Below are 13,330 nucleotides of genomic sequence, written 5' to 3'. Positions count from 1 at the left end.
TTTCGCAACGACTGGTCGAAATCGCACGTTCGCCAGTTGATAACATCTGCTTTATTAATAACATAGATCAATAACATGACTTCTTTCTTCCTATATAAACAACTAAACTTACCGACTCCGTCTTCTGATTTCAACACCATTCTGTCTGCTCAGCGGCGGCTTCGCGTCAACAATGAAGTTTTTAGTCTTTTTAAAGTTGTGTTCGTTCGTTTGTGCGTCGGAAGAACTCTGATCCAATGGCCGATATCGAATATATATGAAGTTAAAGATTTGTTTTTATTGAACCGCAGGGTTAGTAACCGAACTGTGAACAGAACAGAACGAGGTACCGGATGGGTTGTTCGATCTGTTCTGTGTTCAGTAGATTAGAAAAAGGAAGGGAGTGGTTTAGGAGACGGAGAGAGGACTTCGTTCAGCCAATGTCTGTCTGTCTGTGTGGCTGAACGGGGTCTGGCGGGATGACGCGCTTATTACGCATTTACAACTCCCTAGTATGACGGTGTCGCCGTTCCCACAAAGAGAACAGATCTACAAGCTAACAACGCGTCACGGAGCCAATATCCGCGACGCAGTTGTAAGCTTGTAGATCTTGTTCTCTTTTGTGGGGGGTGGGGGCACACGACGCCCCCTAGCGGTCGTGGAAATGTATGGCGGTGATTCTTCTCACAACAAGTGTGTTAGGTTAGAGTGGGGTGGGGGCATTGAGTTAGGGTGGGGGTGGGGGCGGGGAAGGTGATTGACACCCACAGACAGACAGACAGACAGACACTGCTGTGCTGACTGCTGCATTTTTGCTGCACATGTTCATTAATCTGCGCCACATCCGTTTAAATACAGGATCGTGGTTTGAGTTTTTGCCTATTAAAAAGAAATGGCAGTTCTTTTAATAGACTCTCTGTCTCAATTGTCAAACTAGTTGTTGCCATAATAATACTGGAGCATGTTCCATTATAATTGGCAGCACTTTTATATTACTTTTTCCCCTTTTTTTCTTTTTTTTTTTACCAGGGACAGTGCACATTAATCAACATGTCAGTTTTCACATCCATGTAAATGAGCCAGAGTTAGCCAAAGGAAAATGTTCATCTGCAGTCCCTGAGCAAGCTGTTAAAAAGTGGTGATATAACTATCCATACAAAAACAGTCTGACTGCTTCTCCACATTTAGTTTTGACTCTTGGGAAAGAATGACATTTCTAAATTAAATTACATTTTCATTCAGCCTTTCCACATTTGACTCACTGAGCAAGACTGTACACACATAAATTAGGTTAAAGTCCTTCCTGCAGCTGGCCTGGGTTCGAATCTGACCCAAGGCCCATTGCTAATGCTGCATGATGCCATCCCCTCTCTCTCTTCCACCTTCCCTGTTTCACTCAGATATAAGGCATAAAATGCCCCAAAAATAACAAAAGGAGACAGTTGAAGAGGCTGTTATTCAGAGGTGTAAAGTAATAGGCTACATGTACTCAAGTACTGTACTTCAGTACAACTTTGAGGTATGTTTCACTTTACTGGAGTATTTCCAGTTTTCAATACTTTTACTTCTACTCCATTACACTCAGAGGCAAATATTGTGCTTTTTACTCCACAATACGTATTTTCAAACTTTAGTAGATTTTGATTATTATTATTATTACAAAACCTCTTCAGAGCTTTGAAATTAGCCGATCTACAAGCTCACAACGCTTTGCAAAGCGACGCATTGTGAGCTTGTAGATCTGCTATTTTCTAAGGATTTTTATACATTTTATAATATATTTTAAAACTTGTGAAATTGATACTTTTACTTAGGTAAAAAAAAATGTAGTACTTCTTCCACCACTGCTGTTATTAACAAGCCATTGTTACACACATGCTGGGTGTAAAATCAGTCCCAGAGAGTATCAACCACACACACAAGGAAATCATTTGCACAAGCAGGTTCCACCATGTCATGATGGCTGGATTGCACAATGTTTTATACCTGGGTGTAGCTTTCCATCAAACAACATTTGCATAGAGAACAAAGAAGCCCTTATCTTCTTAGTTCTGATTCCTACTGGATAAATTATCAATCAAATACATGTAGAATATTCACAAAATTCCCTGCAATTTCATAGCTGTTCACTATGCCCTAGCGTTGACGACCTTGCAGGATTATGCAAAGGCTAACATGTAAATTAGATAGCATGTTATGTAGATAGATACCAGGTCATTGGTGACCTGGCATCCTAAAGTGTGTATAGTTTCATGAATAAACCACTCTGTTATTTATAACAGTGCTTTATAACACTGTTGTTCATAACAGCGCATGCAGATAAATAATAGTGTCTGTGTAACAGTGTTACAGTCAGATACAATATCATGTTACTGCATCTGCCCCAGCCTGTTTAGTGGAACAATGTGGAATGTGGAATTTCACACTGGCAACCTCTAAAAGCAGTGGTGGAAAAAGTACTCACATTCTTTACTTAAGTAAAAGTATCAATACGCTATTGTAGAAATAGAAATGGTTTTGTATAATAATCAAAATCTACAAAGTAACTATTAACTAAAGTTTTCTAGTAATTGTAGTGGAGTAAAAAGTGCAACATTTCCCTTTAGATGTAGTGGAGTAGAAGTAAAAGTATTGAAAATTGCAAATACTAAAGTAAAAATGCCTCAAAATTGTACTTAAGAACAGTACTTGAGTAAATGTACTTAATTACATTCCACCCCTGTCTAAAAGAGGTTCTTACAATCTGTTCTGATCTGATCCGCTGTGTGAATAGATACAAAGGGATTATGTCAAAACTATCATTTTTAGTCGACTTCCCTTCTATTTATTTTGATCAAACTGTGAAATCGAGACCAAAAACTGTGATTCACTCCATTGGTATAGGGGTCTAATTGGCCCACAATCAAGACACATTGCGTTCTGAAGGACTTCATTTTGCATGTCCTTTACCCACAAGAGGGGCCTGTGAATCCTCAGTTGTGCTCCCAAAGTTCAGAAGCTGACAATGAAAGCCTGTGTGGAGCGTGAGATGCGACCCCCGTCCGCATAAAGATTCTATTCATTGTTTGGAGTTCCTCCATTGCCTCAAGCGCTGCAGTGCTGTGCGTCTGTGCAGAGACCCAGAACAGAGCAAACTCGAAGGAAAAGTTAACCTTTCAACCAAAGGATCATGAAGTGATATCAATGCATGGAAAGAGTTTGTCTACTTCCCGATCTCCATAAGTCATGCAAAACTGATGCTTTAAAGTTTAAATGGCATGTTTATGTAAATATTCTGTCAACGTCACGTTGGATCCTAAAATGCTAAAAGAGCTTTTGTTTGGGTATGTTAATTTGTTAAATCGTGCATCCTCTTATTCAGTTCAATGAGCAGGACAGATTTCTGAAAAGGGCAAACTCCTCCTTATTTGCTCTGTTGATGTTCCTCTGTCCCTTGCTTTCAACAGGATGCATTTAAGAGTGTAGTAGTTTGAGTATAGGCAGGCAGTATTATGGCCATATCTATTTATTTTCCAGAATATTAATGACTGTACACCCTTAAGTGATGATTGATTATTAGTTAACCCCTTCACCCGGGGGTCTATACTACAGTATATAGGCACCCTCCCTTTTTCCATCTACACCAGTGGGTCTCAAAATGGGTTCCTTGAGGGGCTTCCAAATGGAGTCTTACAGGTCTATAACTAGGAGAGTATACAAATGGAACTAAAATGGATCTGTCATGGTGGTAAAGAGGCTCCTTGAAATTAAAACGTTTGAGAACCACTGCTCTATAACAAATATCTTTGCCCAATTTAGCCCATCTACAAGCTCACAATGCGTAAAATGTTTGCACCAGAATAGGGACACTATAGGGTTTATGTGGTTCAAGTGCATTTGGTTATGAGACGTCACAGAATAGAACTGCTTGTGTGTTCACAGTTCATGACGACCAAAACCCAGCAGAGGAAACATTCATAAACAAAGCCTTCACAATAGGGCAGACATGCAATATGCCTGCATAGTTGTGCAAATGTTTCCTTGCATTGTCCTCAAGGTCAATAAGTTCCCACTGCAGCGCAGAATTCTCATACATTTTCATGTCAAGGACCCCCAAATGTTATTTGGCCACAGACCCCAATTTGAAAAAAGAAATTGTGTCATGGAAGATAAGGTTGTTGTTGTTAAAATGTTTCAAAATTATTCAACATTTTTCACAATTTTCTCTCTCCAAAAATAGTAGATCCACAAGCTCAAAATGTGTCGTATTGGGATGCAACGAAGAATAAAATATGGTTCAAGGGATTAAACAGTTCCTCATATTGTTGGGGACCCTGTGGAACCCCCTTAAGGACCCCACTTTGAGAACCACTGATTTAATGAGTGATATTGTGGTATATATATATAGTTTGTTTTAAAGCTTTATTTAACCATGCAGATTATTATGATCAAATTATGACAGAGGGTGGCTAACAAGTTAGGTTCCTGGGTCAGAGGGTTTACTCACAACATCAACATTGTGAAATAGCTTTCGCTGATTCTGTATGTGAAGCATTGGAATGCGTTGGGCCAGTGGATTAATGGTGTTATGTGAGTAATAGGGCAGAACCTTTGGGCAGATTATTGTTCTCACGTTAGGGCAGTAGTGTAAAGTAACTAAGTACATGTACTGTACTGTACTTAAGTCAAATGTTGAGGTACTTTTACTACTGGAGTACGTTCCAATTTTCAATACTTTTACTTATACCACTACATACACTACATCTCAGAGGCAAATATTGTACTTTTTACTCCACTACAATTATTTGAAAACTTTAGTTATAGTTACTTTGTAGATTTGAATTATTATTACAAAACATACATTAACCACTTCAGCCCTATTTAAACTTTGGCTATTTGAAAATAGCCGATGTACAAGCTCACAACGCGTCGCGATGCTCCGCGTTGTGAGCTTGTAGATCTGCTAATTTCAAAATATTTTAATACATTTTATACATAATTATGATACCTTGTGAAAAGGGACATTCTGCATATGGGTACTTTTACTTTTGGTACTTTAAGTTGATGCCAATACACTTTACTCAAGTAAATTTTGGTTACCTAGACTTTTTACTTGTAACGGAGTGTTTCTGCATTGCAGTATTAATACTTTTACTTAAGTACAGAAATGTAGTACTTTTTCCACCACTGACGTTATGGAGCCACGCCCTTCCTGCTGTACAGAGACAGCAGGACTTGCTGCTGCTCCAATATGCCCGCCCTTATCTGAGCCTCTGTGGAGAATAATGATCGTCATGGTTATGTACAAAAATGATCATTCATTCCATAAAGACGATGTTGATGACAATTGAATACATACTGTAGGACCACAATGGAAAGTGTGTTACCGTACCCCTGTGCTGTTTACATTTTTGAGTAATAAAGTATTCAATCAATCAGAATGTTTCTAAACAAACGAGTAGAGCGTGATTTCCGGGTAGAATGTCTATGTATATTTACACAACATAAAAAAGAAGAAGGAAGTCCGCACACTGTTCTCAAGCTCCAAGAAACTCAGTAAGTGAGTTTCTTGGAGCTTGAGAACAGTGTGCGGACTTCCTTCTTCCTTTTCTTGATTCTTCCTTGATGTCCAGCACCTGGCCTAAATACAGGCGTGGGATGTGCACACAACCTTCTCTTTGAACTTCTTATTCTTATTCTTATTTACACAACATAAATAAAGTGTCCAGAACATTAGCTATGTAGTTGGGTCATATATGGCACTTCCGTGACCGTGGAGAGCAAAGGTCCGTTTCTCAATGGATTTGTCATCTAGGAGGGTTATTAAACACATTTAGCCGGGGTGTCTTTTTTAAAACGGCGGGGAAAATTTGTGAGAGACCAAAATCCAAAATGGCGACCGTGAAAATGAACTTTTTAATGGTTTGACCTACAAAGATGCACAATACATGGTTTCAGAGCTTATTTTGGTCAAGGAATACATATTTGGTGTTTAGATAATGATTTGACCTATTGTTGACCTTCAAATGCAAGATGGCTGCCAATTATGAGCTCCAAAAGGTTTTTCTTTCAAAATCGTCACAGAGCCTTCTTATTAGGCTCTAATGAAAGCTCTGCTCATGATGAGTTGAATAATATACAGTATAAGTACACAGAAGTAATCTCTGAGGTCAATACAGTCAATGTTTGTGTGTAAACAACAGTTACTGAGTTGCAGTTTCCCATTAAATAGTGTAGGCTACTGAGAATATGGTGTCCAGTTCATCCCATCCCATTTTCATAATGAACCAAAAATAAATTAGCACTATAGCCCAACATAACATAGTATTCTGTATGCAAAGCTAGAAAGGCTAGTTGCTTGAGGTGAATCTAAATGTCAACTCATTTGTCACCCTTATTTTATAGTATTGCTCCCAGTGTTTCCTGTCTGTCTAGTTACTTTTACCTGCCTTGTCTAACCAGTCCTGTGATTTTTTTTTTTTTTTTTTAATATTTTTATTACGGGAAGTTGGTTACAGTACATGGTTGTAAGTACATACATACAGTTGTATTCCCCTTTTTTTTTTTTTTTCCCCGTTTATCTCTGTGTATATGGAAAAAAATAAAAAATAAAAATAAAAAAAATACAATAATAATAGTAGTAATAGAGCATTTGCAAGGTTTACATTTTAGAATGTCAATAACATTGTTGAGGTACAGTAAAACAGAACAGGTAAATAATTCAGTAATAGGAAAAATAAAATGATATTGATATTAATAATAAAGTATGAGTAATACAGCTATACATGAAGAAAAAAAAAAAATAGAAAAAATAATGATAATAAAGAAAAAAAAAAGAAAGAAAGAAGAAGAAAAGAAAAAGAGAAAAAAAAAGAAGATAAGGTATGAGGGGGTGGGAGAGGAGGGGGGGGGGGGTTCAGTCAGAAGGTAGTGTCTGTAAGGAATTGAAATAATTAATAAAGGGGTTCCACTTATGGGTAAATTTAGCAGGGGTGCCCTTAACAGAGAAACGAATCTTTTCCAGCTTAAGGAAAGACATGACGTCCCTTAGCCACATAGAGATGGAAGGGGCCTTGGGGGATTTCCACTGCAATAATATGCGCCGTCTTGCCAGGAGGGATGTAAAGGCTATTATGTCTAGTTGTGTGGAGTTTGCCTGGAGGGGGACGCTTGAGATCCCAAATATTGCTATGAGAGGATTTATCTGTATTTCAAAGCTAAGAACCTTTGACAAGGTGGCAAAATAATCGTTCCAGAATTTGTTAAGTATAGGACAAAGAAAAAACATGTGGCTCAGGTTGCATGGGGAAGCATGACATCTTTCACATTGGTCTATAATAGATGGGTATATCTCAGATAGACGGGATCTGGAATAGTGAACTCTATGAAGTACTTTGAACTGTATGAGTTCTAGTCTTGCACATGGAGTGCTTGATCTTATCCTCTCCAAGGCGTCGTTCCAGCACTGATTGGTGAAGGCTACACCGAGTTCCTGCTCCCAAGCTGCGCGAACTTTGACCGCCGGTTGGTGGTCAAAGGACATTCATTTCTCATATATAGTAGATATGAGGGATATCTGGTTGGGTTTCAGTATCAACAGGTCTTCCCAATTCTGAATGGGAGGGGAAGAAGGATAGGATGGAAAGAGGGAGGAGACGCAATGTCGAATTTGAAAGTAGCGGAACAGATGCGATGTGGGTAAATTGAAGTCTGAGGATAAATCTGCGAAGCTGTAAAATGTACCATCTTTAAAGAGATCTCTGAAACATTTGATTCCCTTATTCTGCCAGGCAATATAAGTGACGTCTTCGAGAGATGGGGGAAATAGGTGGTTCCTCGCTAAGGGCATCAAAGAGGAGGGTGAAATAAATTTAAAATGGCGCCTGAATTGAAACCAAATCTTAAGTGTGGAGCGTGTAACAGGGTTGGATGTGAATTTGGAGAGGAGTATTGGTAAAGTGGAGGAAAGGAGAGCCATAGGGGAAGGTGAGGAGCTTGGCAGCGCCTCCAACCTACACCATAGAGTCTCTGGGGAGTAAAGCCAGTAGGAGAGTTTTTGGATTTGAGCTGACCAGTAATAGAGCATAATATTGGGTAAAACAAGGCCGCCATTAAATTTGAATTGTTGCAATAGGGATTTCCTCACTCTGGGTGTCTTTCCATTCCACAGAAAATTAGTAATGATTTGATCCACAGATTTAAAAAAATGTTTGGGGAGAAACAAAGGGATACACTGGAACAAAAAAAGAAATCTGGGCAAGACGTTCATTTTGACCACGTTGATTCTGCCTATTAGTGATAAGGGCAGTGACTTCCACCTTTGTAAGTCTGCTTTGAGTTGGGTAAGTAAAGGGGCATAGTTAGCAGTGTAGAGAGAGGTTAAGGTTCGGGTTGTGTTGACCCCCAAGTACCTAAACCCTGATGGGCTGAGTTTGAAGGGGATCTCGGGTTGTGTGAGTAACAGAGCGGGTGGGTTTATGGGGTAACATTCACTTTTAAGAACGTTTATTTTGTAGCCTGAAAAGGAGCTGTATGTATCCAGGAGAGACAGGATCGGCGGGATGTTAATAAGTGGGTCTGATATGTATAAAAGCAAATCGTCCGCATACAGAGATAATTTGAGCTCAACGCCAGCACGGCGGACTCCGCAAAATGACGGCAGTGATCTTAATGCTATTGACAGGGGTTCAATGGCCACGGCGAAAAGCAAGGGAGATAGAGGACATCCCTGTTTACAACCACGAGATAGTGTGAAGTAGTCGGAGTAGGTGTCATTGGTGTGAACACTAGCTTGGGGGGAGGTATACAGAAGCTTGATCCAGGATATAAATCTGTCTCCGAGTCCAAATTTGTGGAGCACTGCAAAAAGATATTCCCATTCGACTCGGTCGAAGGCCTTCTCTGCGTCGAGAGAGATGACTACTTCTGCTGTTGAGGAGGAATGTTCAGAGTACATAACATTAAAGAGTGTGCGGACATTAAAGAACAATTGACGTCCCTTAATAAAACCGTTCTGCTCCTCCGATATGATGGTCGGAAGGATTGTTTCCAGACGGGTTGCTAAGGCTTTGGCCAAGATTTTTACGTCTACGTTCAGCAAGGACAGGGGTCGGTAGGAAGCACAGGATGTGGGATCTTTGTCTTTTTTTAATAAAAGAGCTATGGATGTCTGAGTTAAAGTTTGTGGCAATATGCCAGATTGTAGGGACTCATTAAAGACAGAAATAAGTAAAGGGGCTAGTTTGTTGACAAATTTTTTAAAGAACTCAACAGAAAATCCGTCGGGACCAGGAGATTTGTTATTTTGCATCGTTTTTATTGAGGCTATAATTTCTACCAAAGTTAAAGGGGTGTCAAGGTGGTCAGCCGTAGTAAGGTCGATAGACGGAACCGTTAGAGTCCCAAGGAAGTTAAACATATCTGTGGTATCTGACGGTGATTCTGATTCGTAAAGTGAGGTGTAATAGGTCTTGAAAATTGAGTTAATGGTATTTGGGTCGGAGGTAAGATTACCTGTGGAGTCCTTGATGGTCGGAATCGATCGGGAGGAAGCTTGTTGTTTCAATTGGTGGGCTAGTAGTCTGGTCGGTTTGTCGCCGTGTTCGTAATAATTGGAGCGTGACTTTAATAAGAGCCGCTCCGCGTCTGCCGTAGCAGTGCGATCGAACTCTGCCTGCAAGTCGATCCGTTGTTTCTGCAGAGTTGAAGTGGGTTTTGTTGCGTTTTGAAGGTCAAGATCCTGAATTTTTCTTGCTAGTTCTTGCAACTTGGCCTTGCGATTTTTGTTTAGGAAGGCAGAGTAAGATATTATTTGGCCACGGATATAAGCTTTGAATGTCTCCCATATCAATGAGGGGGAGGTGGAATCGGTTTGATTAGTAACCAGGAAGTCGTCAATTGATGAAGAGATAAAGGTATTGAAGGCATCGTCAGATAGCAACAGAGGGTTAAGTCTCCATGGTGATGGGGAACGAATTTGGTCTAAAAGTTGGATGTCCAGACTTAGAGGGGCATGGTCTGAAATAACAATTGGGTGGTACTGGGAAGAAAGAACTTTAGGAATGAGGGAGCCGTCAACAAAAAAATAGTCAATACGGGAATAGGATTGATGGACATTTGAAAAGAAAGAAAACTCCTTGGCTTGGGGGTGACAGAGTCTCCAGGGATCGACGCAACCGTTCCTAAACATGAATTCTGAGATTGACCTGGACATACAGGACTGAGACAGAGTGCGGGGGTTCGAACGGTCCAAAGCCGGGTGGATAGCACAGTTCAAATCGCCACCTAGAATCAGGAGGTGGGTGTCTAAGAGAGGGAGGGAGCTGAATAGCTTATTTGTAAAGTCTGGGTTGTCAAAGTTTGGAGCATAGACATTTACCAATAGGACCGGTTTGTGACATAGAGTGCCTGCAATAATCAGGTATCTACCGTTTCTATCGGCTATGGTCTTGGATGGGGTGAATTGGACTCTTTTATTAAATAAAATGGCTACCCCCCTTGCCTTGACATTGAAAGACGATTGAAAAGTATCGCCTACCCATGGGCACCTGAGTTTAGCTTGATCTTTGTCCCGTAGGTGTGTTTCCTGTAGAAATATAACATCAGCGTTTAAGCGTTTTAGGTGAGAGAGAATCTTTGAGCGTTTGATTGGGCTATTCATGCCCTTAACATTCCAACTCAGAAACCTGATTCCGTGGCCCTTATCTGGGGTTTGTGTTATTGTGTTAGCCATCTAGCCAGTCGTACAAATGAGAGATGGAGTCCTGTGATTTTGTCAGTGTTTCCACCTGTGTCCTCCTAGTCCCCCAGCCTATCCCAGTGTTGATTGTCTGTTGAGTTCACCTGTGTCCTATTAATCCCTGTCTATTTAACCCCTGTGCTTGCACTGTGTTTTTGTTGGTCTGTAGACCATTGTCATGTGAGGTTGTTAGTCCTTGTTTTTTGTGCTCAAGAATCTTGGACTTATGAATGTCTGCCATTCCAGAGCCCTTGAATCGCTTGTAGGTGGCATAGATGTAGGACATCAGCTGGTGGAAAGGTGGAGAATTGGGAGGATGTCCTTGAACATTTCTGGATGGTCACCAACAAGAAAGGAGAATGGAATATTCTTCTGCCGCATGGCCTCCACATGTTTCACCATTATGTCATTCACCACTGACTTGCTTGGAGGTTCATTGTATGTTGTGTGGTAATAAGGCTTGCTCTTGTTGGGTGGTGGATGACAGCAGGACTGGGCACCACTGTATTCTGGAACTCACTGGTCTTCAGGTGGTGGTCTTGTTCCATGATTGTCTACAAGAGACAGTGCATGACAGAGCGAGCACGCTGTGGAGCTGACCCATCCACTGGTGGATCTACCCTGGGACGAGCAGGTGGCTCACTCTTGCTACCAGGGGGGCATCTGTACTGGCAAACCTTTGTTAGTTCTGCACACTTCTGCTTTAGCTGTGCAGAGATTTCCTTCTTCTTGGTGAGCTTTTCAGCAGTCTCTTCACCTGGTTTCGTTTCATAGCTCTCTGGCTGCATGTACATGACATTTGTTCGATGGACTCCTGTAGACTCACCTGTCATAGTGTCAATCTTGAAGTCGTCATTGTCGATGATCACAATAGCTGGCTTGCTGTCTGCGAACTCCTGTGGGCAGGTTGCTGATGCCTCCACATCCATCAGAGCCCAATGGTCATAGAGGAGCAGGGTGTCTGCATAGCTGATGCAGACACCGCTCTTGTGCAGAATGTCTACCAGATCTTTACTCCTTGTCATGCCATGGACATTTACGCCCAGGTTGATAACAGAGCTCTGCAGTGTGCTCGCTCTGTGATGCATGCACTGTCTCGTGTAGACAATCACGGTACAAGACCACGCCCAGTCCTGCTGTCATCCACCACACAACATACAATGAACCTTCAAGCAGTGGTGAATGACTCAATGAATCATGGAGAAACATGTGGAGGCCATGCGGCAGAAGAATATTCCATTCTCCTTTCTTGTTGGTGAACTGCATCTACAAGACACTCACTCAGCTCAAGGCAGAGAATCCAGAAATGTGCAAGGACATCCTCCCAATCCTCACCTTTCCACCAGCTGATGTCATCCATCTATACCATCTACAAGCGATTCAATGGCTCTGGAATGGCAGACACTCTGGTTACAGCAGGGGTAGTAGTGGAGGGGTTGGTAGACCAAGCACTACGAGGAAAGCACTACAGATGGGGCGTGCAGTGCATCCTGCTCTGGAGAGAGGTTCTTATCCAAAATCAAATGTCCAAGATTCTTGAGCACAAAAAACAAGGACTAATAACCTCACATGACAATGGTCTACAGACCAACATAAACACAGTGCAAGCACAGGGCTTAAATAGACAGGGATTAATAGGACACAGGTGAACTCAACAGACAATCAACACTGGGATAGGCTGGGGGACTAGGAAGACACAGGTGGAAACACTAACAAAATCACAGGACTGGTTAGCCAAGGCAGGTAAAAGTAACTAGACAGACAGGAAACACTGGGAGCAATACTATAAAATAAGGGTGACAAATGAGTTGACATTTAGATTCACCTCAAGCAACTAGCCTTTCTAGCTTTGCATACAGATTAGAATACTATGTTATGTTGGGCTATAGTGCTAATTTATTTTTGGTTCATTATGAAAATGGGATGGGATGAACTGGACACCATATTCTCAGTAGCCTACACTATTTAATGGGAAACTGCAACTCAGTAACTGTTGTTTACACACAAACATTGACTGTATTGACCTCAGAGATTACTTCTGTGTACTTATACTGTATATTATTCAACTCATCATAAGCAGAGCTTTCATTAGAGCCTAATAAGAAGGCTCTGTGACGATTTTGAAAGAAAAACCTTTTGGAGCTCATAATTGGCAGCCATCTTGCATTTGAAGGTCAACAATAGGTCAAATCATTATCTAAACACCAAATATGTATTCCTTGACCAAAATAAGCTCTGAAACCATGTATTGTGCATCTTTGTAGGTCAAACCATTAAAAAGTTCATTTTCACGGTCGCCATTTTGGATTTTGGTCTCTCACAAATTTTCCCCGCCGTTTTAAAAAAGACACCCCGGCTAAATTTGTTTAATAACCCTCCTAGATGACAAATCCATTGAGAAACGGACCTTTGCTCTCCACGGTCACGGAAGTGCCATATATGACCCAACTAATGTCTAGCGTGTCAACCTGTGGATATTTAGAACAAAACAATATATTTCTTTCTAGTAGTCATTAACAATATCCATACTGTAAGTGTCCTGTTCTTCCAGAAATAAGGTCAATGAATAATACTGCTCTAATGCAACGCTGCCGGTCTATACTATAGGGCTGGGAAATAGATCTCAATATTATA

The 13,330-nt window shown here is 40.9% G+C and overlaps 1 protein-coding gene across 3 annotated transcripts in view; it reads right to left on the bottom strand.

Annotated features, from left to right (window-relative positions):
• The window catches only part of cyth1a (cytohesin 1a), a 77,133-nt gene that overhangs the window by 43,777 nt on the left and 20,026 nt on the right, over positions 1-13,330 (bottom strand). The window contains exon 1 of one of the 3 annotated variants that reach the window (XM_084071522.1): positions 113-393. The exons of the other annotated variants lie outside the window; for them this stretch is intronic. Within the exon in view, the coding sequence (XP_083927648.1) occupies positions 113-140 (28 nt within the window). The 5' untranslated portion in view covers positions 141-393. Of the gene's footprint in view, positions 1-112; positions 394-13,330 lie in introns of those variants that run through there. 3 annotated transcript variants of the gene reach the window in all.

This window comes from Gymnoscopelus microlampas (assembly GCF_963454915.1).
Source record: "Gymnoscopelus microlampas genome assembly, chromosome: 11".
Classification (NCBI taxonomy): Eukaryota; Metazoa; Chordata; class Actinopteri; order Myctophiformes; family Myctophidae; genus Gymnoscopelus; species Gymnoscopelus microlampas.
Note: the sequence above shows the minus strand (reverse complement) of the source record. Positions and strands in the feature narration are given on the sequence as shown.